This window comes from Callospermophilus lateralis, chromosome 11, assembly GCF_048772815.1.
Source record: "Callospermophilus lateralis isolate mCalLat2 chromosome 11, mCalLat2.hap1, whole genome shotgun sequence".
Classification (NCBI taxonomy): Eukaryota; Metazoa; Chordata; class Mammalia; order Rodentia; family Sciuridae; genus Callospermophilus; species Callospermophilus lateralis.
Genome location: NC_135315.1, coordinates 20,230,945 through 20,255,046, shown reverse-complemented (window position 1 = coordinate 20,255,046; position 24,102 = coordinate 20,230,945). Strand labels below are relative to the sequence as shown.

The window sequence follows — 24,102 nt, the reverse complement described above, 5'->3', positions numbered from 1 at the left end:
TAGTAGAGCAACTGCCTAGTGTGCATGAGGACCTGAGTTCCATCCCCAGCACCCCAAAAAGTAAGCACAGTCATCTGCTCTCCTGTCTTACCTGAAAAGAAGAAATACTGTTGAGTGTTGGGCTAGGAAACAAAGACCAATTCTTTCCCTCAATTTCCAAGACCCAGTTTTCCTTCCTCCAACCAAGAACCCCCAACTTTTCTAGAACCAAACGTGGGTGGGGTCCAGAAAGGGAAAGGGTAAGTTACTTCTCACCAAATTCTGGAAAGGGAGGAGGTGGGAAGTGGGGGGTTCGGATGCCCTGACCTTAGCTAGCCTCTCTGTCCACTTGCCCAGTCCCCTCTTCCCATGCAGCCCCCAGGGTTAGGAGCTCAGCAGGGGTAGAGGGTTAGCTAGGTAGACCACAGTTAGTAGGTCAACTTGGTTGCAGCATAGTCAAGTCTGGCTTGGCCCTTGGAGCATCCAGGGCTGCAGGCTGAAGGGGCAATTTGGACGCCATCCTCAGGTGAGCTGGGATCCCAGGAGCCCCTCCCCTCATCCACTCTCTAAGAACTCCGCCGCCAGCGCAAAGTCAAACTCATGGAGCGGGGGCCCGTCCACGGCGATCTTCACCACGTGGCCTCCCCGGCCTTCCCCGGTCCCGCTCTGTCCCCACCATCGCAGCTCGCGACTGCGGCCGACCTTGTCCAGGAGGCCGGCGCCCGCGGGCAGAGATAAAGCCAAAGCGGCCAGGGCAGCGAAGTCCGGAAAGAGCTCGTGCAGCTCCGAGTGATCGCAAGCCAGCTTGGTGCACAGCGCCCGCGGGCTGAGCCGCCCCAGGCTGAACACCACGCGCTTGAAGAGAGCGAAGTCGCCCAGCGCGCGCTGGCGCACCACGGCGGGCGCGAAGCCGCGCAGCAGCACCCGCAGCGCCCCCTCGCCGTGCGCACTCAACTCTTCCGAGGCCTGCGGATAGCGGCGGGGGTCAAAGATCGCCGCAAAAGCAGCCACGGCGTCCAGCGAGGGCCCGGGATAGGAGTCCCGCAGCCCCCTCTGCATGGAGTCCAGAAAGGCTCCCCGCAGCCGCTCCAAGTCCCTGATCGCGGCCTCTGAGTAGCCGATCAGCTCCACGCTATGGTAGGTACAGCGCCCACCGCCCCGGTCGGGGTCTGAGAGTGCCAGTTCTCGCAGGAAGCCCTGGAGGCGGGCTCCCCCTGAGCAGCGCTGGGCTTGGAGGGAAGCTGCTGCCGCCATCACCATGGGCTGCAACAAGGCCAGGTCTGGCTCTTCAGGCTGCAGGATGAGGGTGAGCTTCTGCACCGAGGGCAGAGCGTCCAGCAGCAGGTGGGTGAAGGCTACGAAGGTGAACTGGCGCAGGGCCAGAGCCAGGGCTGCAGCTGTCGGTGAGGCTGAGGCTGCGGCTTCCAGGGTGGACACCAGGCAAGGCCAGGCCTCTGCCACTGCTTCCACAACAGGCAACAGGGAGGCCCAGGGCACTGGCCTTGGTCCTGCCAAGTCAATTGCTGCAAGGTCCAGTGCTGCTCGGAGCTCAGGGACCATGTGAGAACTGGGGCCACCGTGCAGGCGGAATAGGGCATCCAGTATGCTCTCATATTCACCCAGGTAGGCAGGGGGTTCAGGATCTGTCCTGCCAGGGAGGCAGTGCAGCTCGGTGAGCAGTGGGCAGGTAGTCTGGAGCTGCAGGCTGACACTCCCTAGGCGGTCACTGGGGACACTTGAGCTGAGCCAGGCTAGCTTGGGTGCAGATACTCCGAAGGCCTGCAGGATGTCCAGGAGCTGACTAGCAGTGGCCTTGCCCTCCTGTAGTTCCACACTGCCCAGGAAGGTGGTAGAAGGCTGGCCATCACATGGGGATACTGAAGTGGCAAACAGGGCTAGACTGTGGGATTCAGGCCAGTCCCTGGTCTCGTCTAACACCAGCCCCACAAATGGGGATGCCTTCAGGCGCTGGCAGGCCTCTGTGTGTAAGACACTGGCAATGGCCACCTGGGACAGCCAGGGAGAGAAAGGGAGGGAGGACAGTTAGGTTTGTCCTGAGGACAATTAGGCTTGTCCCGAGAGGGAGGTAGGCAGTGCAGGGTGGTGGAAAGAGCACAGTTCTTGGAGTCAGACAGACTTAGGGACTAATCTTGGCCTTGCCACTCACTCACTGTGAAAGCCCCTTCACCACTCTGAAATTCAGTCTTCTCAGCTGTGATACTTGGTCTCAGCTAATATCTGCCCCCAGTCTTTATAAAGGGTTTTCATGATTTATAAATGTAAATTTTCATTATTGCTCTCATAACTTTAAAAGTTCTTTATGATCTATAAAGCACTCTAAGAAGGCTAGTTTTTTTTTTTTCCTTTTGTTTTTCTGCACATGGTCCCAGTTTACCTTATTCCTGGGAGTCTCCTTCCACTGTTCAGCTCAGAGATTAGCAATAGACACGTTCACTAGCAACTCCTGACTTTACATAGAGTGCCAGCTGGGTGCTGTTCGCCATCTTTCTATAAGATGATATGCAACTCCCCTACTCCCAAGCCAGCCCCTGAGGATTCACACAGCTGAACCTAGGACACAGCTGCAACTTGTAAGCCTCCAGGGGCCATGTGAGTGAGTTTAAGCTTAAAGTGGGCCAGGGGCAAGCCAAAGGGTAAGGGGAAATGATGGCAAGCCCATGCCTTGCCTGAGAGCATGGGGACTTCACTTTTAGTAGAAGCCACAGATCTAGATCTTTACATTCATCTCCTGGATGTTTTAAGTTAAAAACTAACACTTATTTTTTTTTGAAAACAGGGTGAGCTGGATATAGTAACCCACACCTGTAATCCTAGTGATTTGGGAGGCAAAGGCAGAAGGATATCAAGTTCAAAGCCAGCCTCAGGAGCTTAGCAAGGCCCTAAGCAATTTAGGGAGACCCTGTCTCAAAAGTAAATAAGTAAATAAAAAGGGTTAGAGATGTGGCTCAGTGGTCAAGTGCCCCTGGATTCAATCCCCAGTACCCCCACCCCCAAAAGTTGAAAATCAATAAAACCCATCTATGGGCCAATCAAGCCCCCAGGCTGCCAGGTTGCCTCCTCTGGCTAGCTAATGAGAGGAGTGCCCCGTGTGCAAGGCCAGCCTGGCCTCTCACTCTTGAACCCCCTGCTGGCCCAGTGCCAGCCTGTGATAGGCCCCAGTGAAGCTTCTAAAGGGTGGAGACAGGAGTGAAGTGCCTGGCTGTTCCACAAGGGCCTAGCATGCTGGGGCTGCTCCCAAGTGGCTCAGTGTCCTCCCCCCCGACTCCCAGACCCTCTGACTGCCACCCACCTGCATGTCCCTCACTCTCCTGGGGCTGTAGTAATTGCCATGCTCTGTGCCTAGCAGTGCTTGGCACAGGTTGAATCTCTGCAGCTCGAGCAGGGCAGAGCAGCGGTCGTCGGGCACATCCTCCTTGGCCATGCAGTACACAGTGGTCAGCACCGCCACTTTGGCAGAGTCCACCTCTACCTTGACATCCCTGGAGGTGGGGGTGGCAGCCAGGCTGCTGTAGGCCCCACCTCCCTCAGCAGGGCCCTCGAAAGTGGGCTGACCCTGGTTGACTGTCAGAGCCTGGCGGTGGGCCCCCGAGGTGACATGGCGCAGCAGGGCGTGACGCTGGAAGTTGTCAGTGCCCACGGTGAAGGCGTTCTCCGCTTTGCCGTGCTTGTTTCGTACCAGGGCCTGGCGACACTCGAGGCAAAACATCAGCTTCCGCTCATAGTCAAAGTCCAGCCAGGGAAACTCCTCCTTCCAGTGCTCATTGAAGTAGCGCTTGCACTTCTTGTTGGAGTTGGAGGCCTCTCCTGCTGGCTTCTTTCCCGGGGGCACCATTCCTACTCTAGGGGCAGGGGACCCCCAACCCCCACCCAAATGCTTGTGCCTCCTCCCTCCCCAACCACACAGACACCTCCCTTGACAGGGGAGCTGGTGTGGAGATGAGCGGGGCAGCCCACCAGGCTAAGGGGCACCATCCATCTAGCTTAGCCTGGAAAGTTTATTCCTGCTCTGCCGGTGGGAGACTGGAGATGAAAAAGACAAGGGAGAGGTGTTAGGGGGACCGTCATGGTCGGGGCAGATTCCGGTGGGGTGGTGGGATTCATCCTGCCCAGAGGCCTCCCAGGCTGAGGGGTGGACTGGACTCAATGGGGCAGGGGCTTTGGGGAGTGTGCACTCATACCAAGGGCCAACATCAGGGAGGTACAGGCCCCCAACCCCCTCCAAGGCCTCCTTCCATCCAGGACACGCTATAGCTTGGCTTTGACAGCTACAGCATCTCAGAACTCAGAGCCTGGAAGACTGCCACCATCTATGCAATCACATGTTATAGGACATTTTTAGGGGAAATTGAGTCCCAGAGACTGAGTGATTCTTAGGGCTCATGAGTAGTTCACAGCTGAACCAGGATTACAATGCAAACCTCGTGACTCCTAGCCCAAAGGATGACCAGTCCTCTGCAGCCCACAGCTACCTAGCTCATCAGAAGAAGGTCAGAACAGGATTTCTGGCACTCCCATTCCTGCACACATGCAAGTGTACACACACACACACCCAGCAGTGATTCTAGAACAGTAGCCTAGACCTGTGGCTGCTTGGGAGGCTGAGCCCCAGAGTGAAGGTAGCTAGCTTGTGTCCGCCCCCCCCCCCACCCAAGGCATGAAGTCAGGATAAGCCATTTGGGATCAGAAGGTCATGTCTAGCCACCAACCAAACCTGCCAACTCCAACTCCTAATGATCTCATATCTAATGATCTCCATGGCTGAAAGAGGGAGGTAGGCAGTGCAGGATGGTTAGACTCAGGGACTAATCCCAGCCTCGCCACTTACAGTGTGACTGTAAGCAGTAACTACCACTCACAGTGTGAATTGAGCCAGGCCCTGTGCAGAGTACTTTACAGTGATTCCTGAAGAGGAATAAGATTACTCTCTGTGGGTAAAGAAATTGAGGCTCCATGACTAAGTGATCTATCCCAGGTTTTGCAAACACTAAGTACCTGAGGCAGAGTTGGAACTCAAGTTCTCCTGAACCCAAAGGCCATTCTGAGCTCCTGGGCTGCACCACCTTCTGCCTCCCATCTTTCCAGCCTCAGCCCAGTTCAGGCCCCATTAGCTCTCGTGGTTTACAGCTGCAGCCTCCATCTCTCTGCTGTCATTCCCTCCACACTTGTCCCTCACCCCACAGCCTGAGAAAGCAAGCTCAGGCACAGATCTACCTGTCACTCCCTTGCTTCTACTTCTTTGGTGGTACCCCATTGCCTAAGTCTGTGCACCTCACCAGGAGCCAACAAAATCCTCTACAGCCTCTGGATACCTCTAGAGCCACCTAGAAGTTCCTATCTGCAAAGCCAATTCCAAAAAAGCCATTCTCCACATAGGCAGAGCTGGTACTTTTGTCCCTGTCTATCCTTGAGCCTCCTTTTCCTGGCCAGTTGCCACTCCTGCTTTGAAAGCAGCCCAGGCATGCCCCCTGTCTTCCTGATGCCCCCAGCTGGGCTGGCACCTGTCTTCTAGTCTCCTGCAGTTCCCTATGGTAAATGCAGGGATTCTCCACGCATGTCTGCACTTGGGTTCCTAGAAAGTCAAGACCAAGTTTGTTCATTTTTGAATCTCTAAGTACTTAGATGCAGATGCCTCACAATAAAAGCTGATGGCTTAAAACAACTACAGAGTTGGGTGCAGCGGCGTAAGACTGTGATCCCAGATACTCAGGAGGCAGAGGCAGAAGGACCTTGAGTTGGAGGCCAGTGGTAGGCAACCTAGCAAGACCCCTGACTCAAAAACAAAAAAACACATAAAAGAACAAAAGGATTTGTTATGGTTTCATGGAAGAGCTACCTGTGTCTGAAACTGCCGATTAGAAGAACCTAAGCTCTGAGACATCACTAAATGACCATCTTGTCCTTTTGCTGTGTGCCCAGTCCTGCATGCCAACTGGCACATGGGGAATATATGTGGTGAGTAGGTCAAACAAGAGCAGAGGAGCAGAATTCCAGGGGCAGCCCACTCTGTGTCACCAGGTGCAGGAGAACTCCCTGGTCTTCTTCCCCTGTACTCTGAGTGGCATTTGGTGCTTCTCACTATGCCCTCCTTGAAACATTCTAATATTCTTCTTGTTTTGTACTGGGATTGAAATCAGGGGAACTGTACCACTGAGCTACATCTCCAGCCCTTTTTTGAGAAAGGGTCTCACAAGTTGCTGAGGCTGGCCTCAAACCTGTGATCTTTTGGCCTCAGCCTCCTGACTCATTGGGATTACAACTCTGTGCCACCACTTGCCTTCCAAGACCCCACATCCCCTGGTTTCCCTTCCCACTATGAGCCACTCCTTGGCCTCTAGAGTTCATCCTCTTCCCAAGCTCAAACTATCTAAAGGTTTTAGAACCACCTCTGTGGACCATTCTGAAATATACAGCTCCAGCCTGGTCCCCAAGCCTCTCCCTCTAGCTGCCTTCTTGGCTTATCTACATAGAACTCTTGATTGATCTTCACAAACATGCCCCTGTCTCAGTCATTTCCATCTCAGAAAATAGCCCCTTTTCCTTTCCAGGTGCTCTGGCCAGAAACCTGCAGTTCTGACCCCACCTCTCTCCCAGTCCAGGGCCTGGTCCACCAACAGGATCTGTAGATCCCACCTCCAAAATCTACCTCAATTGCATGCCTTCTCTCCATGGTATTGCCTGGTGGTCTTGTTCAGCCCACCTTCATCTCCTGCCTGGACTAATACAGTCACTGTCTGAGAGCATTCTGGGTTTCCATCCTTATTCTTCTCTGACCAAGGGGACTTTTTTTTTCCCCCTTTGGTACCAGGGATCAAACTCAGGGTCACTTAACCACTGAGACACATCCCCAGCCCTTTTTATTTTGAGACAGCGTCTTGCTAAGTTGCTTAAGGCCTTGCTGACTTGCTGAGGCAGGCCTTGAACTTGCTCCTCCCTCAGCCTCCAGAGTCTCTGGGATGACAGGCCAGCACCACCCATTCCCAGCCCAGGGGGACTTTTAAAAACTTATTGCTTAGGCCAAATGTGGTGGTGCACACCTGTAATTCTAGCAACTAGGGAGGATGAGGCAGGAGGACTTCGACTTCAAAGCCAGTTGTAGCTGTAGCAACTTAGTGAAACCCTGTCTCAAAAAATGAAAAAGGCTGGGGATAGAGCTCAGCCATAGAGTCCCCCTGGGTTCAGTCCCTAGTACCACCACCAAACAAACATACACCTTAAATCTCTCCAAGACTGCCTGCTGCTCTGAGGTCAAGTGCCCAAATTCCTTTGCAGTCTGTTAATGCCCAGCATTGCTGACCCCCCTGGTGGCCACTCATCCCCAGGGCCTTTGCACGCGTGCCCAAATGTTCCCACCCTTCCTACTGACATTTTACCCGGCTTTTACAAAGCTCTGCTTACTGCTTACTTCCTTTTCTCCTCGGCCTGGGCTGGAAAGGTAGCTAACTTCTTCTTGTGAACAGTGCCATGCCCAGCAGGCATGCCACAAAATTTGAGGGGTGAAAGAATAAGGAAGAGCAAGCTTCAGACAGAGCAGTGCAGTGGGACCATGGACCCCTGCTGTGTGGTTAAAATAGCTGCTTTTGATATGCTTTCCTCCTAAGAGGCAGTGATTCTATGACCTTGCCCAGCCCAATGCACAAAGGATCTTAGAATGGGGGAGGGGTGCAGGACCACTATGACCTTCTGGAAGTTTCTCAGATCCTTTCTATGTACATGGAAGCCAGCTATCCCATCCTGTTCTGCAGAGGGATAAATGATATGATCTAGGATGTTTTGATGAAAGAACCAAAGAGCAGGCACCTGGAAGCCTGGAACATGGAGATTCTAAAACTGCACTTCCCAATACAGCGGCCACTTAGTCACATGTGGCTGTTTAATTGGAATTAAATAAAAAAATTTAAATTCAGTTGACACTAGCCATATTTAAGGCACTTAGTAGCCACATGTGGCTAGTGACTATTGGACTGGATGGCACAGGTAGAGGGAACATTTACATCATGCCCTATAAGTCCTATAGGGCACAGCTGCTCTAAAAACATATTTAAAAAAAAAAATCCATTGACATTACCCCCACCTCAGGTCTGAGGGAACCAGGCTACCAGGGGTAGGGTGTAAATAAAACATTACTGTGAGTGTCCAGTTGTGAGTAAGGCTGACCAGGTGGGAGTCCTTGTGTGGTCCCAGATCCTGCATCTCCACACGGGGCAGGGTAGATGGGAACCAGCCCGAGGTTCCCTTAGGTCAGTTGTGTTGGTCTGCTCCCCCAGACACAGTAAGCCTCAAACCCTAAGCTGATGTGCCCCCAGGATGGAGGTCCCTGGCCTCCTCCTCGGGCTCCTGTGGGCCCTTTCATGGGACCCCACCAAGTGAAGTCCACACTTTGAGCAGAGTAGGGACCAGGTGAGATGCGGCTCCCTAGCACTCCTCAGCCATCCTATGGGATGCAAAGCGCTGGGGGACTTCCTCTGGGGAATGCCTTGGTTGGGTCCCCAGAGACCCTGCTTCCACCTGCCCGCCCCCCCCCCGCCCGCCACAAGGCCCCCAGTCCCGGCTGGTCCGCCCCCTGCCTGGAAGCTCCGGGAGGGGGCGCCGGCCCAGCACCCCTGCGCCGCCCGCACACACTCACAGAGACACGGGAGCCACCATCTTGGGCGGTGGACGCTCTGGCCGTGGTCTCCTTGGGCTCCACTGAGCGACAGCAGCCACTAGCGGTAACCGGGGCGAAGAGGCGCCAGCAGCCGGCGCGGCCTGGAATGCGAGCAGGGAGGCGGCGCCCCCCGGGCTCACCTGGCTGCGCCCACCTGCCGCCGCTCCCAGCCAGCGCGCTCAGCTTCGCCTCGGCCTCCTCCCACTACGCGCGCTGCAGCAGGAGCCACTGAGGTCAGACCGCAAGAAGACGGAGGGACAGGAGTCCGTTAAGTCATCGCGTCCAACCGTGGGTTTCTAGAGGAGCTCACGGGCAAGACACGGGAAAAGCTGTGCCGGCTGCAGTCAGCCCCGTACTCAAAGTTTGGGACCAAGAGCTCTGGGATCCACCGGGCGTGGTGTAATCCCACCTGTAATCCCAGCAACTAGGGAAGCTGAGACAGGAGGATCGCAAATTTGAGGCGATCGAACCTCAGCAATGTAGTGACACCCTGTCTCAAAATAAAAAAGGCTGGGGATATAGCTCAGGGGTAGCGCATCCTGGGTTCAATTCCCAGTACCGGGGAGCAGGGAGGGTTCTAGGATCAGAGAAGCAGGTGATAAAACTGAAGGTCTGCATGGAGAGTCCATTAGGTTTCAGAGCAGAAAAGTGAAGTTTTACAAGAAGAAGCGAAATTTACATGGGGAAGGGCCTTCTAGGAAGGGAGATGACAAAGCAAGGTTCCATCAATGGGTCAGCAACTTGAAAGGTCACTGCAGTTCCAAAAGCTCCAGACAAAACAGGCATGGCAGGGAGAAGGGGGAGAATGCCTAATGTTGGAAGGCATTGCTCACAGGGAAACCTGGGGTTTGGGGCCTTTGTCTCCCCAGGGATCCCGCAGGAGGTGTCTGGGCTCAATGGGGAGCTGTTTCTAATGAGATCCTTGTAAGGGGAAGACATTAGTGGGGAAAAGAGGGAGGTCGGGAGGTCGAGTGACCTCTTCCTAGAGTTCTCAGGTGCACAGGGTGCCCTCCCCTGTCTGGGGTCCTCCAGATGTGAAAGGGGTAGAGGGGTGGGTTCCCTGCAGGAAGAATAAGGGGTTGTGGTACCCCAACCCTCCCAGAAGTCTGGGACAGAGCTCCAATTATACTGAGCTGTGCAGTGGATGCTTAGCTAGGAGCCACCCATCTGTGATGAGGGAAGGAGGAAGGGCAGAACAGGAATAGGTCTGGGGACCACAGGAGGGGCTGGGTATGGAGGCAACTGAGGAGGGGTGTTGATCAAGGAGGTGCCAATGAACTTGGCAACTCAATCTCTTCTTCCAGTCAGCAGAGTCCCCCAGAAGTGCCTTCCAGCCCGCCCCCCATAATTGCTCTCCTGCACAAGGGCTAGGGTGCAAGTTGCATCAAGGCCTGGGCCCCTCCAGTAGCTACTGGGCAAACTGTTCCCCAGTAACCTTCATCGAGCGCTGCTCCACCACCCACTGTCTGCCTCTGACAGTCACCATTATTATCCCTGTCCTCCAGGGTCTCTGGGATGGGGCATGAACCATGGCACATGGACACACACGTGTGGCTGCCTGGCTCCTGGCTACACTCAAATGAAGGGAGCTGCCACTGTCGCCACACCTGCCCCAGGATGGCACACTACATGGCTGACAGGTCTAGACTCTGCACCCCAAAAAACATTGGAATGGAGGCTCTTCTCTGATAGCATTTTGCAGCAGAACAGATACCCTGGCTAAGTGTTTCAGAGCAGTCCCTCCCCAATCCTGGCCAGGGGTCCTTAGCCAGTAGCTACAGATCACTGGACAGCTGCCTTAGGAGGGTGGATTGCTGGCTCTGGTCACAGATGGAACAAACCAGCCTGACATGAAGGAATGGAAGCTGCCCCAGGGCTCCACCAAAGGCTGGGGTAGGGGCACAGAGCAGGTGTCTTATGAAATAACATCAGCCTGGCTGCCACCCAACAGAGAGGATCTAGGGAAACCACATCCTGCTATTGTGCCATAACTAGAAAAGACACACACACACAGGGACACACTCCCTGAGGACCACAGGCACCCATACAGAGCAGTAGGCATAGACAGCAAGGCACAAACATACGTCTCCCCACAGCGAGACCAAGTCTTCCATCAGCACACCCTACACCCTGGAGTGTGTGGGCATGGAGGTGGTGCCAATGCAGAGAAACTTACCCACGGAGGCCACAAGGGAGCATGCACGTAGACACAGACTCGGTCAACAAAGACATACTTGTACAAAAGCATGCCCAGGGGGGCAGATACACAGACCCCTACAGATGCATCTGTATATCTGTGTACAAAGCACACAAACATGCATACACATGGGTTCCTAGACAGATACATTTGCCCAGAGACAGGTGGGTGCAAGTACTCTTATGAATCACATGCTTCTGACGTCAGATCATATAGCGGAACACGACATGTCTCCCACTCCTCTCACCCCCACCCCAAGTTACAGGGCACATGACAGGGTCCTCCCAGAGACACACACATGTGCTTCCCCCGACACACATAGCAAATTATAATGTTGCTGTTTCCATCAAATCAAATCTGCAAAGAAAAATGGGAATCTAGGGGAGAGAGAGCCAAAGGCAAGGGTGGGAGAAGGACCAAGATCCACTGCACACTGCCTGGTAGGATTCTCATCATGGGCTGGGGTTCCTTCCCACGTTCTCCCACCCTCTGGGGCTCTGGGGCTCTGGATATGTAATGCTCAGCCCCTCAAGCTGGAGTAAGATCCCAAAGCCCAGGCACAGAGATGCTGCCCCTGGCCCCACTGTCTCCGGGCCCTTTCCCTGGAAGGGTGATGGCTGTCTCCCTGGACAATGTCCAGGCAACCCCAGTGTGGGAAGGCAAATGGGGAGATCACAGATGGGAGGGCAGTTGATCCCAGTGCTGGGGCAGGCTGTCCAGTAGCAGCCCCCAAAACCAGCCCCAGCCTCCCTGTCTGAAGGGCTGTCTCCTCCTCTGAAGCAGTTACAGCTCCCTCTTTAGCCCCCTCCAATCTGTCCCCCTCCCCTATCCCCTTAGAGGCATTGAAAGTGTGATTCCATACAAAAAACCTTTGACCCAGGCTCCCCGACTGCATTTGTCCAGATGTGCAGGGACCGGAAGTCCTGCAGGGTATCTCCAGCTCTCCCTGTCCCCTCCCTGTCCCTGTCCCCTCCCTCCAACCTTATTCTCAACCAGAGGGGGGCCAGCAGCCCAGCCCTGAACCTAACTGGCTACTGTGTCTCAGGCAGATAACTTTGGGGGACCAGAAGTAGCAGGGAAAGGATGGGGCTGAGGAGGGTGGGGAAACCCTGGCCTCTAAGCTTCTAACCCCTGTTCCCACTCCCCAGGCCAGCCATCCTCAGCACTCACCCAAGAGCATTCTCAGCCTTTGGAGGCACCGCAGCTGAGCGCCTAGCAGGAGCAAATGAAACCCAGCCAGAGTGACAGAGGGAAGGGGGATGTGAGGGACAGAAGGGGAGGGCGCGAGGGAGGGACTCCTGGTCCTGGCTGGAAAGCTGCATCATTACTGGGCCCTGGCCCCCCTTGCCAGGAAGGAGCTGCCCATTCCTTGGTTGCCCCCGTCCCAACTGCAGGTGGCGTGAGCAGAGTATGTCCTTCCCCAAGGGTGGAAGTGTGGGGCGAGGGGAGAACTCAGATACAGATACGGGAGAGGGTGTCCACTCACCATCCCCCTCTCCTGCTCCCAGGGGGACCCTGCCTAGCACCTCTTCCACTGAAGTGAAGGGTTGACCTTGTCCACAGAAACCTCAGGGACAAAGGTTCCGAGGCCACTTTGCCTGCTGGAAGGTTCTATCCCTGCTGCTTCAGGGATGCTGTAGGAGCCCCCACACTCTGCCCAGCTGTATTCATTCCCTTCTGGCCATTTATCTGCTTCTGCTGAAGGAGGAAACTGAGGCTTAGTGGAGGGTTACCACTTTGTCACAGAGCACCTACCGTTGGGTGGGGGGACCAGTGGAGCCCCTTTGGATGTACTGCTTGGACCATGTCTGGAAGGGAGGTCGTTCATATGATCAACCAGAATCTGTGACACCCCTCCCTGGCCCACACACCCCTCCCTAGTCCCTTCTCTCCTTTTGCTCCTTCCTCCCCCTCCTCTTGCTGAAAGGTGGCTCTCGACTCACCTGAGCACCTGGTGGCAGGGCAGGGGGGCGGAGGGGGAAGAGGAGCCGGCCAACCCACAGCTGGATCCAGTCTCGCATTCCAAACCCAGTCTGTGCTGGCCCCCACCCCCTCAGCATCCTGTCTCCACCAGACAATAACCTGTAATCTTGGGAGCAGCCAATACCCAGACCACAAAGCAGGTCTGGGGAGGGGCTGGCAGCAGCAGCTCCAGAAAACAGGTTTGTTCGGAAGGGGCTCTGGGGGAAGGAGTTGTTTATGTGGGGAGAGGAAAGAAACTCAAGCCCCGAGCTAATTAACCCACCCAGAGATACAGATGGAATCTTTGTCTTCTTTGAGGGCAGGGATCTGAGCTAAGCCCCCTAATTCTCTACCCAGACAGCCTTGCCTTTCCTGGGGGTCTGGGGGAGGGTGCTGATGGTCAGGGTCATACCTGGGGGAGGGAATGTGATGGATGTCCAGGAGTCCAGGGAGAGCCCAGGGCACCTGTCACCTGCCACCAAAAAAAAGGATGCAGCAGGAGGCATTGGTTAGACTGCAAGAACTTCTCAGTGGCCCCCTGGGGGAGCACAGTTTCTTTAATGGTTGCACCCAAGGGGCCGCAGGATGGGGGGGTCAATGCGGGGGGGGGGGTGGCCAGAAATCCAGGGAGATGCCAAAGGATGGGGGCAGGCTAGAGGGCTTCCGGGGCCTCCTGATGGGACTGAAATTAACCCATCTGTGGGGAGCAGCGGGGTGAGGAGCTCATCAAGCCAGTGACTCAGGCGTGACCCGAGCTTGCGGTCTTTGATCTCTAGGGCCCAGAGTGCAGCCAACTTCTGTGGTCAAAGCTTGGAAAGGAGATGGAGGGACTGATTTGAACAGGAGCTAGGGGGCCTGTAGGGTGCAGGGTGGGAGGGTTGGGGCTCCACATGCCACCGACTGCCGTAGCTGCAGCCCTGAAATCCATCCTCCCTCTCTGGGGTTATGTTGCAAGGCTGATAGGCGGAGGGCAACAGAGGGTGGGCCCACTCTGAATTGGATGGCTCAGTTAGTCTTGTCAAGAGGGTAGGAACTGGTTGGCTTTAGGAAACTCCCCTTTCCCTCCCTAGCCAGGTTAGAGGAGGCATGGGACAAAGGAGTGGACATGGCCCTGAGCACTTATGGAATAATTTTGCTCGGCACCAGCCTGTGGGGCTGTGGGCATTCCTCCTGCCCACTCCCAGGCAGGCAGCCAATCTCTCTTGATATATATGCAGTTCTCCTCAATGGGGCTGGGGGGCAGGTCGGGAGGAGTGGAGTGAGACAGGATTTATAGTCAGACACCTGGGATGCCAAAGCAGCCGTATGGCCTTCGATATGTCACTTTACCTCTCTGAGTCCCAGTATTCCAATTTGTAGAGTGAGGACTGAATGTCATCATCTGTCCCTAGGATGGCCTGGTGGGGAGGAAAGTCCTGCTGCATGTGGAAGTACTTTATGACCAGTTCCCTCTAAGCAAGGCTCAGAGTGGGGAGGTCACTCCTCCTCGCCCTAGTGTCCCTTCTGCGTGGTGCTGGCCTAAGGTGTGTACTGGGGGTTAGAGCCAGGAGGCTTGGGCCAGCACACTTTTCTCTCTTTGCAGATATTGAAAAACACTTAAAGTTGCTTGTGGGATGGGTGTATGTGTGTGCTTGTGTGTGTCAATGTCAAGAGAGTCATTGGGGTCATCCTTAGTGCCACATGTGTTTCCGATGTCCATACCTGTTGGGGGTGGGGGAGATGAAAGATGGCCTCAGACACTGTCCTGAGGGATGAAAGGGCCTCCTGTGGGGGGCAGGTGGGTGGGGTGGCCAGGGGAAGTTAGGGAAGTGCCTGGAGGAGGGGAGATGGGGGAAGCATGGGGTACCTGCTGTTTCCCCATCCTGTATCCCCTCCAGAGGATCCCAGCCTCACTCAGGGCTGGGAGTGAGGATTTCAGGAGTTGGTTGAGGAGCTCTCTGACCTGGGCACTGGCAAGAGGCTCAGAGAGGAGACAGCCACCCCGACCTTCATATCTCCCTCCCTCAGATGGCCTCAGGGACATGAGCGGGAGAGGAAAGGGTCCCCGCCTCCTTGCCTGTGACTCCCCCGTCGCTGTGGAAGCCTCTAGCATCACAGGCCCCTAATCGAAGTGACAGCTCCAGGGAACAAGTGCCCTCCTGCCTTCTACAGGCCTGAGACCTCAGGTCTAGGCGTGGGGCAGGGTCTCAGACAGCGAGCAGCTAGGAATGAAGCAGCGTGTCAAGGCCTCCCCTCACTTAACCTCAGCCTTCCTGAACCAGGTGTGGGGCTCTCCATTTTCCCTAGGGAGCTCCAGCTGGCCTCACCCTAAGAGCTGTTTGTTGAGAGGGGCACAATGATCCAGTCGCCACCATGGACCAAGCCAGAATTTGTGTTCAGGAGGGCGGCAAGCCTCACCCCACCCCCAGCTCGGGGAGAGTTGCTGGCATCTTCTTGCTGATTTATAGTCAGACACCTGAGGTCCTCTGCCTCTGCCAGCCCAGCTCACGGACAGCCTAGGAGACCGGGGAGAGCCAGTGGAGGATGTGAATGTTGGGGGGCCAGGGGCCAGTGTAGGTCCAGAGTTAATCAGGCCAATGGAGAAAGCAGGTTATCCTTCTGGAGCCCCAGAATTCCAGAGATCTCAGAAATCTGAGGCCCCTTTTCCTTGGCCCTAGGCATAACCCTTACTCTCCCATGCTCCCCTGTTGCTGGTCATTCCTCTCAGCAGGAATGGTGGAAAGGTCTGGTTTCATGTCTGCTCATCCCCAGACTATAAGTGCCCAGAGGCCGCTCCCAGCACTCCTGAGGCAGGGATCCCGGCATCCCACACAGGGCCAGGCCAGGGCTAGTGGAGTGGTGATGGGTGGGCAAATGCCCAGATGGATAATGACATACCAGGCCCGATTTCGCAGTCTGCAATGGAGTTCCAGGTATCATGTCTCCTGGTGACCCCTCCAAGCCAATCTGATCCAACTCTGGCCCTCTGGTCCTGCTCCCCTCTCCGTAGCCCCTTTCTGACAACTGAGCAGCCCTCTGCAGTATTGCCATAGCTAAAATCATCCATGATGCCTCCCTCTGTCTTGACCCCACATCCCATAGGTCACCAAGTCTGGAGACCTATGTCTGTCCTGCTACACTAAAATCTCCAGAGCTGGTGAGGTGGCAACTCAGGAGGCTGAGGCAGGAGGATGGTAAGTTCAAGGACAGCCTCAGCAATTTAGCAAGGCCCTAAGCAACTTAGTGAGACCCCATCCTAAAATAAAAAATAAAAAGGGCTGGGGATGTAGATAAGTGGTTAAGTGCCCCTGGGTTCAACCCCCAGTAACAAAAGGAAAACAAAAACCAAAAAAAACTCCAAAATGTGTTTCTAGATACTGCCCCCTTTTTTCTCATGTATACCTAAATTTTACCCTTCTCCCTTGCCAGGGACATCTAAAGACATTAAGTTCTCTTCCAAATGCCAATCAGCTTTGGACAAAGGGTAAAGGCCCTCACATGGGGCTCACCCCATGCCCTCTGCCCAGTGCTTGCTGTCCTGTGACTCCATGGCCACTGACCCTCCTGTAGTGCTCTAGTTGTGGTCCTGCCTGGGAGGCCCTTTCCCTCTCCAGTAATCCAACATCAGTGTCACAGCTCTCTTTGACTTCTCGTATCAGTATGTCTCTCTCCTTCCTCTGACTTCTTGAAGTGCCCTAGACCCACCTCCATGAGGTCTGTTACTATCTGCAAGTGGAGTTATTTAGACAGCTCTTTCCTGACAGGCACATACGATACCTTTAAACACATGACTCCCCCAGGCTGGGAATGGTGGCACATGCCTGTAATCCCAGCATCTCAGGAGGCTGAGGCAGGAGGATGGAGAGTTCAAAGCCAGCCTCAGGGGACTGGGGCTATAGCTCAGTGGTAAAGCACTTGCTTCGCATGTTTGAGGCCCTGGGTTTGATCCTCAGCACCACATAAAAATAAATGAAGATACTGTGTGTCCATCTACAAATAAATAAATAAATATATAAGCCAGCCTTAGCAAGGGCAAGGCACTAAGCAACTCAGTGAAACCCTGTCTCTAAATAAAATACAAAATAGGGCTGGGAATGTGGCTCAGTGGTTGAGTGCCCCTGAGTTCAATCCCCAATACCCACCTCCAAAAAATATGACTCCCCCAAACAGCAGCTTGCATCTTGTAAGCTATCTATAAACATTTGATAATGAATGAGTGACTTTGAATACATACCACATGTGTGCATACACTCCGGAAACATCCACCCGTCAGATACACTCTTTCTCAGTGGCACTCTTTGTGTCCAGCCCCAAATGCTTGGATGGAGAAGCTGGTCCCTGCCACCAGAACATTCCTGGCCTTTGCTTACACTGTAACCTCTGCCTGGAGTTCCCCTGGAATGTCCCATCACCCATGTTCCCAGGCTCAGCACCCCTTCCTTCCAGAGGCCTTTCCTGATGCTCCCAAGAAGAACCTCTCTTACACATCGGGCTCAACCTCAGTCTTGGGGTGAAGTGGTAGGCGGGGGACACTAGGTCTTATGGGTCTCCAGCCCCAGGATACTCTCTGTGTGGAAGGGGGACATCGTGTCACTTAAACAACAGGCAGCTCTCAAGGTGTCTGAGTCCAGTGTAACTCTGGCTAAGCTACCAAGCTGGGCGGCAAGTGGGTTTCCCCAGCCACCCCAGGTCCAGGGCTAAGGATGTCTCCCACCTCTGCACACTGGGCCTGCTTGTGAATCTGTTTCCCTGCCGGTCAGCAGCCCACATTCTTACTGTGCCCATGGCCTGTGTGCCTGTCAGCCAGCATCACCCTCATGGATGCACTCACCCATTTCCCCCAGAAAGCTGCCTTGAGCCAGCTGCCCCTCCAGTGCAGAGCCAAACCTCTGCAGAATCACCCCAGCCAGGGAGAGGTGGAAATCCTGGCCAGGAGTCTGGCAGCCAAGGGAAGACGGGCCTCCCTGAGCCTCAGTTGAAGTGCTGTGCATCTTGCTGCCCCTGATCTTCAGAAACCAGGGCAGGAGCCTGGGACTCCCTGTAGGGTCCAGACTGGAGAAATGCTACTTAGAGATTAAGACCCCCCAGGAGAGTCCCCAGGACCAAAACCACTTCAAGAGAAGGCCTAAAGACCCTCACATACTGAGAGATCCTGAAGAAGGGTTGTCTTGATCACAGCAGAACTCAATGCCATCGGGGGGAGCCACAGAGCCTAAGACCCCACAGAGGGAGACACCAGACCCAGAGGCCCTCAGCAGGGTCCAGACAGATCACCCGGGGAGGACCCAAAGCAAGTGTGTGGGAGCAGTGCCCCTTGACTGACCTGGCCCCGAGGGGGTCTTCCCCAAGCTGAGCTGCCGCAGCCGCCTCTGGTGGGCCCGCCCCCCACAGTGCACCTGGGCCTGGGCTGCAGAGTTCAGCTGGATGTTGCAGACATCACAGAGCGTGTACGACGGCCGTTTTCTCTCCCGCTTGGGCTTCGGTGGTTCTGGGGGCCGAGGGGGGCACTCAGTAGATCCAGATGTTGGGGGCTCCTTCTCACCCAGGGGAGATGGGCTCAATGGCCGCTTCATACCTGGGCAGAGAGAGAGGGGGATAAATCAATGAAGACTGAACGTTTGTGAACGTAGAGAGGGAACACAGCCTCAACCAGGGGATGCCCGAGTCGGGTGTCCCAGGTGAATCCCCAGTTTTCAGAGACCTCCCCCAAACCAAGAATGGCAAAAGCCAACATAATGAGGTCTATTTCAAGAAAAGAAGCTCAGAACACAGGAATTTGGGGAAGGATGTGAGACACGCCTACACACGGGGAGGCTGAGACACCCAAACCACGCAAGACCACAGAGCAAACTTCAGAGAGGGAGACTCAGGTCTTGAGACAAGGTGGGCACTGGGGACATAGCAGCAAGGCCAGTGGAGTCATATTTTGGGAACCTAGAGTCCTGTTCTCAGCCCTGCGGCGGGCGCTGACAATCCTGTGACATGTGGCGCTTACTGTAGACACAGCAGCCTCTGGCCAGAAACCCAACCTTCCTGTGCCCTGCGCCCAGCAGGGTGACATTCACAAATGGTGACAGTGTGTGAAGCCATCCCAATCCCTGCCCCACATGGATCCAGATGCTCCCTGCTGTCCTGGCCACTCAGGCTGAGGCAACAGCTGGTATTCTGGGTAGAGACCTGGGCCCAGCTGACTGAGTCTGCTGAATGCAGCACAGACGTGGCCAACCTGGACCCTCAGGTCACCCCTCCAGGTCCCAACTTCCAGACAGTCTCTTCTTTCCACCTTACTTCTTAGAGACTTGCCTGACTCTAACCATTTCTAATCAGTGGCTGCCCAGCTCCTGTTCTCAGACTGAAACATGTTCATCTTCCACTTCCTGAATCTGTGCTTATACTTCCTGTCTATGCTTCAGAGGAGGGCCTTCCTGAGGGCAGGTCCTGTCTCTCTCTCTCTCTCTCTCTCTCTCCCTCAGACTGGGGCAACCCCGAGGCTCAGGCATGAAGCATGATTGAGCTCTTCTGTTATGGGCTGAATCGTGTCCCCTGCTCCCCGCCAAAAAAAAAAAAAAAAAAAAAAAAAAGATTCCTATGTTGAAGCACTAACCCCCAGTACCTCAGAATGTGACTGTATCTGGACAGAGGGTCCGTGTTGTGTGTGTGTGTTGTGTGTGTGTGTGTGTGTGTGTGTGTGTGTGGTACTGGGGATTGAATTCAGTGAGCTACATCTCCAGCTCTTTTAATTTTTTATTCTGAGGCAGGGTCTCTCTAAGTTGCAACACTCCTTCCTCAGCCTCCCAAATTGCTAGGTTACAGACATATGTCACCAAATCCAGCTAAGATCGAGTCTTTTTTTTTTTTTTTATACCAGGGATTGAACTCAGGGGTAGTCGGCCACTGAGCCACATCCCCAGCTCTAGTTTGAATTTTATTTAGAGACAAGGTCTTACTGAGTTGCTTAGCATTTTGCTTTTGCTGAGGCTGGCTTTGAACTTGTCATCCCCCAGCCTGAGCCTCCCGAGCCGCTGGGATTACAGGCGTGTGCCATTGCACCTGGCTAAAATGGAGTCTTTAAAGAAGAGATGAAGTTAAATTAAGCTAAAATTATGTCCTATGGGTGGGCCCTAACCCAACATGACAGGCGTCCTTATAAGAGGGAATTTGGATACAGTTACAGAGTGAATATCTTATGAAGGGAGAAGGAGACCATCTGCAAGCCAAGGAGAGGCCTTTGAAAAAAAAACCCATCCTGAGGACACCTTGATCTCAGACCTTGAACTTCCAGACTGTGGGAAAATAAATTTCTGTCGTTTGAGCCACAGAGTCTGTGGTACTTTGCTAAGGCAGCCAGAGCAAATTAATGTTTCTCCCTAGTGGCATTTCCTGTGTCCTCAGGCCCATGTTCACCCTGCCCAGAAGACCAGTCATGTGATGCCATAATGCTCTTGTGAGACCACACATCTAGTGGTGGAGCCCACATCTGAACAAGGAAAATTATTTCCCAAAACCACAGCCAAAACCCCACCAGCAGTCCCTGGATGCCCCCATCCCTAGGTCTCAGTCAACCACTCAGAGTTTTTGTGGGCAGTGGCCCACGTAACATGTGCCCATCATTATGTTCATGGGAGTTGCACATAGACAGAGCAGAGGGGCACAGTGGTAGAGTCAGAGCTCTATGCTGATCCACACCTGGGTTTGAATCTCAGCTCAGGCACTTACTGGCTGTGCAAACTGAGCTCATTTCTTCTATCTGCACATCTGGAAAAACGGGGTGATAAGTAACAGACCTTAAATTATACATACATTGTGGGGATTAGATGAGTTGATCTATGTAAAATGCTTCTCAGCATCCTGCAAAAGTCAGCTACTAAGCCGGGCACAGTGGGACATGCCTTTAATTCCAGCTGCTCAGAGGCTGAGGCAGGAGGATTGCAAGTTCAAGGCCAGCCTCAGCAACTTAGTTATGTCCTAAACAACTTAGTGGGGTCCTAAGCAACTTAGTGAGACCCTGTCTCTAAACAAAATATAAAAAGGGATGGGGATGTGGCTCAATAGTTAAGTGCCCCTGGGTTCAATTCCTGGTACCAAAAAAAAAAAAAAAAAAAAAAAAAAATCAGCTATTAACAATCCGTAGAGTATCCATGTCTTGCAGCCTGTGAATGGGTTACCTTGTACATTACCCTGTGTGTCTGTCATGATTGTACTTGAGTCACTGTAAATATCTCTGTTCCCCAGAGTTTGTTAAAATAAATGAATCTGTATGACTCACTCTGTGTACATGTTACACTGTAGCTTTGTCACAGCGTGGGTGTCATTGTGTCCATACTATGGTTTAAGGCTGTCACTGAATGTCTGAGACTCATGTGTCTTTTAGGTTGAATTGTGTCCCCACCCCTGATTCAATATGTTGCAATCCTCACCCTCAGAACTACAGAATGTGGCCATTTGGACACAGGGATGTTGCAGATGCCATGAGTTAAGATGCAATCTGCAATCATCTTGATATAGGGCAAGCCCCAAATCCAGTACATGTGAGTGGTGTCATATATACACGGAAGCAGGGAGACGGGAAGATGAAGGCAGAGATCCAGTAAGCATTGACAAGCCGAACACACCAAAGATCACCAGCCACCCCCCGAGAAGCTAGGGGTGAGGTATGGAACAGATTCTTCTTTACAACCCTTAGAAGGAACCAACTTTGAAAGGCTTGGTGGCTCACGCTTGAAATCCCAGTGGCTCAGGGAGGTTGAGTGAGGCAGGAGGATTGTGAGTTCAAGGTCAAACTCAGCAACTTAGTGAGGCCCTAAGGAACTCATCAAGACCCTGTCTCTAAATAAAAAAATATAAAAAAGGGGCTGGGGATGTGGCTCAGTGGTTAAGCACCCCTGGGTTCAATCCCTGGTACCAAAAAAAGAAGAAACAAACCTTGCCCATACATCTTGATCTTGGACTTCTGGCATCCAGAAGTGTGAACAAAATTCTCCTGAGTTCTCCCCAATTTGTTTTATTTTGTTACGGCAGCTCTAGCAAACTAATACAGCCTGCAAGTCTGAGTGGTCATAGGTGCCTGGTGATTTGAGGGTCCCTTCCCTGCTGAAGGGCAGTGTGGTCAGGCTGCAGTACCAGGAATAGCTTCCAGGTGGCGCAGAGAGCAACTACAGGGAAGATGGGAGGTGGAGACCCTGTCCAAGGCCACCCCATTTCTCCATACTCAAGAGGCAACTAGGCTTCCCCCCATAGCCACATCAGGGGTCCGTGTTACAGGTCTTTCCATAGAAGAGGCAGGTTGGAGGTCATTCCCCTCCCTGTGTGCAAAGGTCTCCACCACCTGCACTTGGCATCCTTTCACCCCTAGATGGCAGTCCTCATAACTATTCTTCTGCCTCCTCCAGGAGCCTGCCAGTAGCACCCTCTCAGCAGGAAGAAGAGGCAGGAAGGAGGGCCCAGGTGCTAATGTTAGGGACTGGGGGGGGGGGGGAGCGGGGAGTGGCCCAGGTGTCAAGAGCCAGGAGGCCCCAGAGAAATGAGGCTCTCCTGGAGGTGCCAAGGAGAGCTGCCGGCCGCCAGCAAAGGGAGAGGGAGATTTTGAAATCTCAGTGCAATTTATGACAGGCACGCTGGGGACATGGCCCAAGAGGGCAGACAAATATCTGCCACACTGCTGATTAAACCTCCATGACATACAGCCTCTGGGCTCCCAGGACTGCCTGGATTCTGGGCTAATAGTGTCCCCCCAGCCAGGCTTCTGGGCCTGCTGTGGCCTGTCCTGCATGACCTAGCCTTCCCAGCTGTCCCCTCAGGAGCTAGCCTGCTCCTAGGATTCAGGGCTCCCACTCAGAAAACACGAATGGTGGCCTGTAAAATGGCTCCATGAACACGGGTAGGTCAGCACCCCTCCCAGGCCCTACTCAGCACCAGCATGACTCACCCTAGCGTGATCTCCACTTGGACTGGAAAGGCCTAGTCCACCCTCCTTTTAACAGATGAGTAAATCAAGTCCCAGAACAGGGCATGGAGTTGCTTCAAGGAGAAATGGAAAGACAGTGCAAGAGCTGATTCTAGAAGCTTCCCTGCCTCTCCATCCCTCAGCTGCCTAGGCTACCTTTTCTTTGTAATAACCACTACACTTACTGAGGGCTTTCTGTGTGCCTGCTGCCTCACCCATAGAAGCTCTTTGATTTTAATTAATTAACTAATCAATTAATATTTTGTGGTACCGGGAATTGAGCCCAGGGCCTCGCACGTGGTAGGCAAGCCCTCTCCCACTGAGTACACCCCCAGCCCCTACATAGGGCCTCACAACAACAGCGGGAGATGGTCACTGTTATCAACCTGTCACTCCACAGATCAGAGCGGGCAGGCAGTGACATCTTGGGCTGGACCTCGACTTATACTTGTCTGACTCAGAGGCCTTAACCACTGCACTACCCCCACCACTCCCTAGAGCCCACCAAGCCCTGATTGGAACTACTGCTGGGTTGGGGGCAGGGGCTGCAGACTCAGAGCGAGGATCCTAGGAGGCTCAGGCCTGTGCAGCTCCCATTTGGCCCTGGTGTCAGGTGCCATACCTGGGAGGAAACAGGTAGGGCCAGAGCCAAACAGGCAGGAAGGAAGCATAAAGTGAGAACAGAGAAAAAGAGCATGCATGGACCCACCAACCTCTCTGTCTGGGATTTACACAGGAAGGGGGATAAATCTGCTTGCCACCTTCCCTGAGAGGTAGGCTGAGGCTGTGCAGCCAGCCACCCCCTAGAAGCCTGGCTCACACAAGAGGTGGGCAGCCTCTGTCTGCCTGTGACCCCGTGTAGAACTGGGGGCAGTGGGTGGAGAGAGCCCTCAGGAGGGCCCCCGGGGTTCCATCTTCACCACTTCTGACTGGTGACCAAGGCACTTCAGGGCCTGGATTTCAGAGGGGTCCTCAGTCACTGCCTGTTCATCCAAAGAAGATGGGATGGGAAAGGTCTTTGGAGGCCTCAAAGCATGGAGCACCAGTTGTCTCCACAGCAGCCTGGGGAGGGGGTCCTCAGGAAAATACTGTTTCTCCTAAAGGAGTCACTGGAGAGGAAGGTTCTAGGCCTCTCCCCAGACTTTGGCAGGGCATGAAGGCTCTCTCAGCAAACCCTTAATGAGCCCAATTACACTCTGGCATTTTCCCCCACCTCTGCCAGTAGCCACCCTCCTGCCCTCCCTGGCTCTGAGCAGGGAGCCTGGCTGGCTGGCCAACCTTGGGCCAGTCCCTGCCCATCTGGGCTTTGGTTCCCCCGTCTTAAAAGAGAGAGGGCTGGACTAAGCTAATCTCCTGGGTCCTTTGCCTGCAGAGTTG

At 54.0% G+C, this 24,102-nt stretch overlaps 2 protein-coding genes across 2 annotated transcripts in view; both read right to left on the bottom strand.

The window, feature by feature from the left end:
- Znf385c (zinc finger protein 385C) overlaps positions 1 to 24,102 on the bottom strand; it is a 34,868-nt gene that overhangs the window by 8,756 nt on the left and 2,010 nt on the right. The window contains exon 2 of the mRNA XM_076869766.2: positions 18,106 to 18,357. Within this exon, the coding sequence (XP_076725881.1) occupies positions 18,106 to 18,355 (250 nt within the window). The 5' untranslated portion in view covers positions 18,356 to 18,357. The remainder of the gene's footprint in view (positions 1 to 18,105; positions 18,358 to 24,102) is intronic.
- Positions 535 to 3,832, bottom strand: C11H17orf113 (chromosome 11 C17orf113 homolog). Its single transcript, XM_076869764.1, has 2 exons — positions 3,290 to 3,832; positions 535 to 1,986 (listed from the first exon to the last, which is right to left on the bottom strand). Exons 1-2 carry the CDS (start codon positions 3,830 to 3,832, stop codon positions 535 to 537), a joined length of 1,995 nt encoding a protein of 664 aa, XP_076725879.1.

Coding starts and splice junctions, on each gene's coding strand:
- C11H17orf113 (XM_076869764.1), bottom strand. CDS start 3,832: ATGGTGCCCCCGGGAAAGAAGCCAGCAGGAGAGGCCTCCAACTCCAAC. Junction 1,987..3,289: donor GGAGAGTGAGGGACATGCAG/GTGGGTGGCAGT, acceptor TGGCTGTCCCAG/GTGGCCATTGCCAGTGTCTT.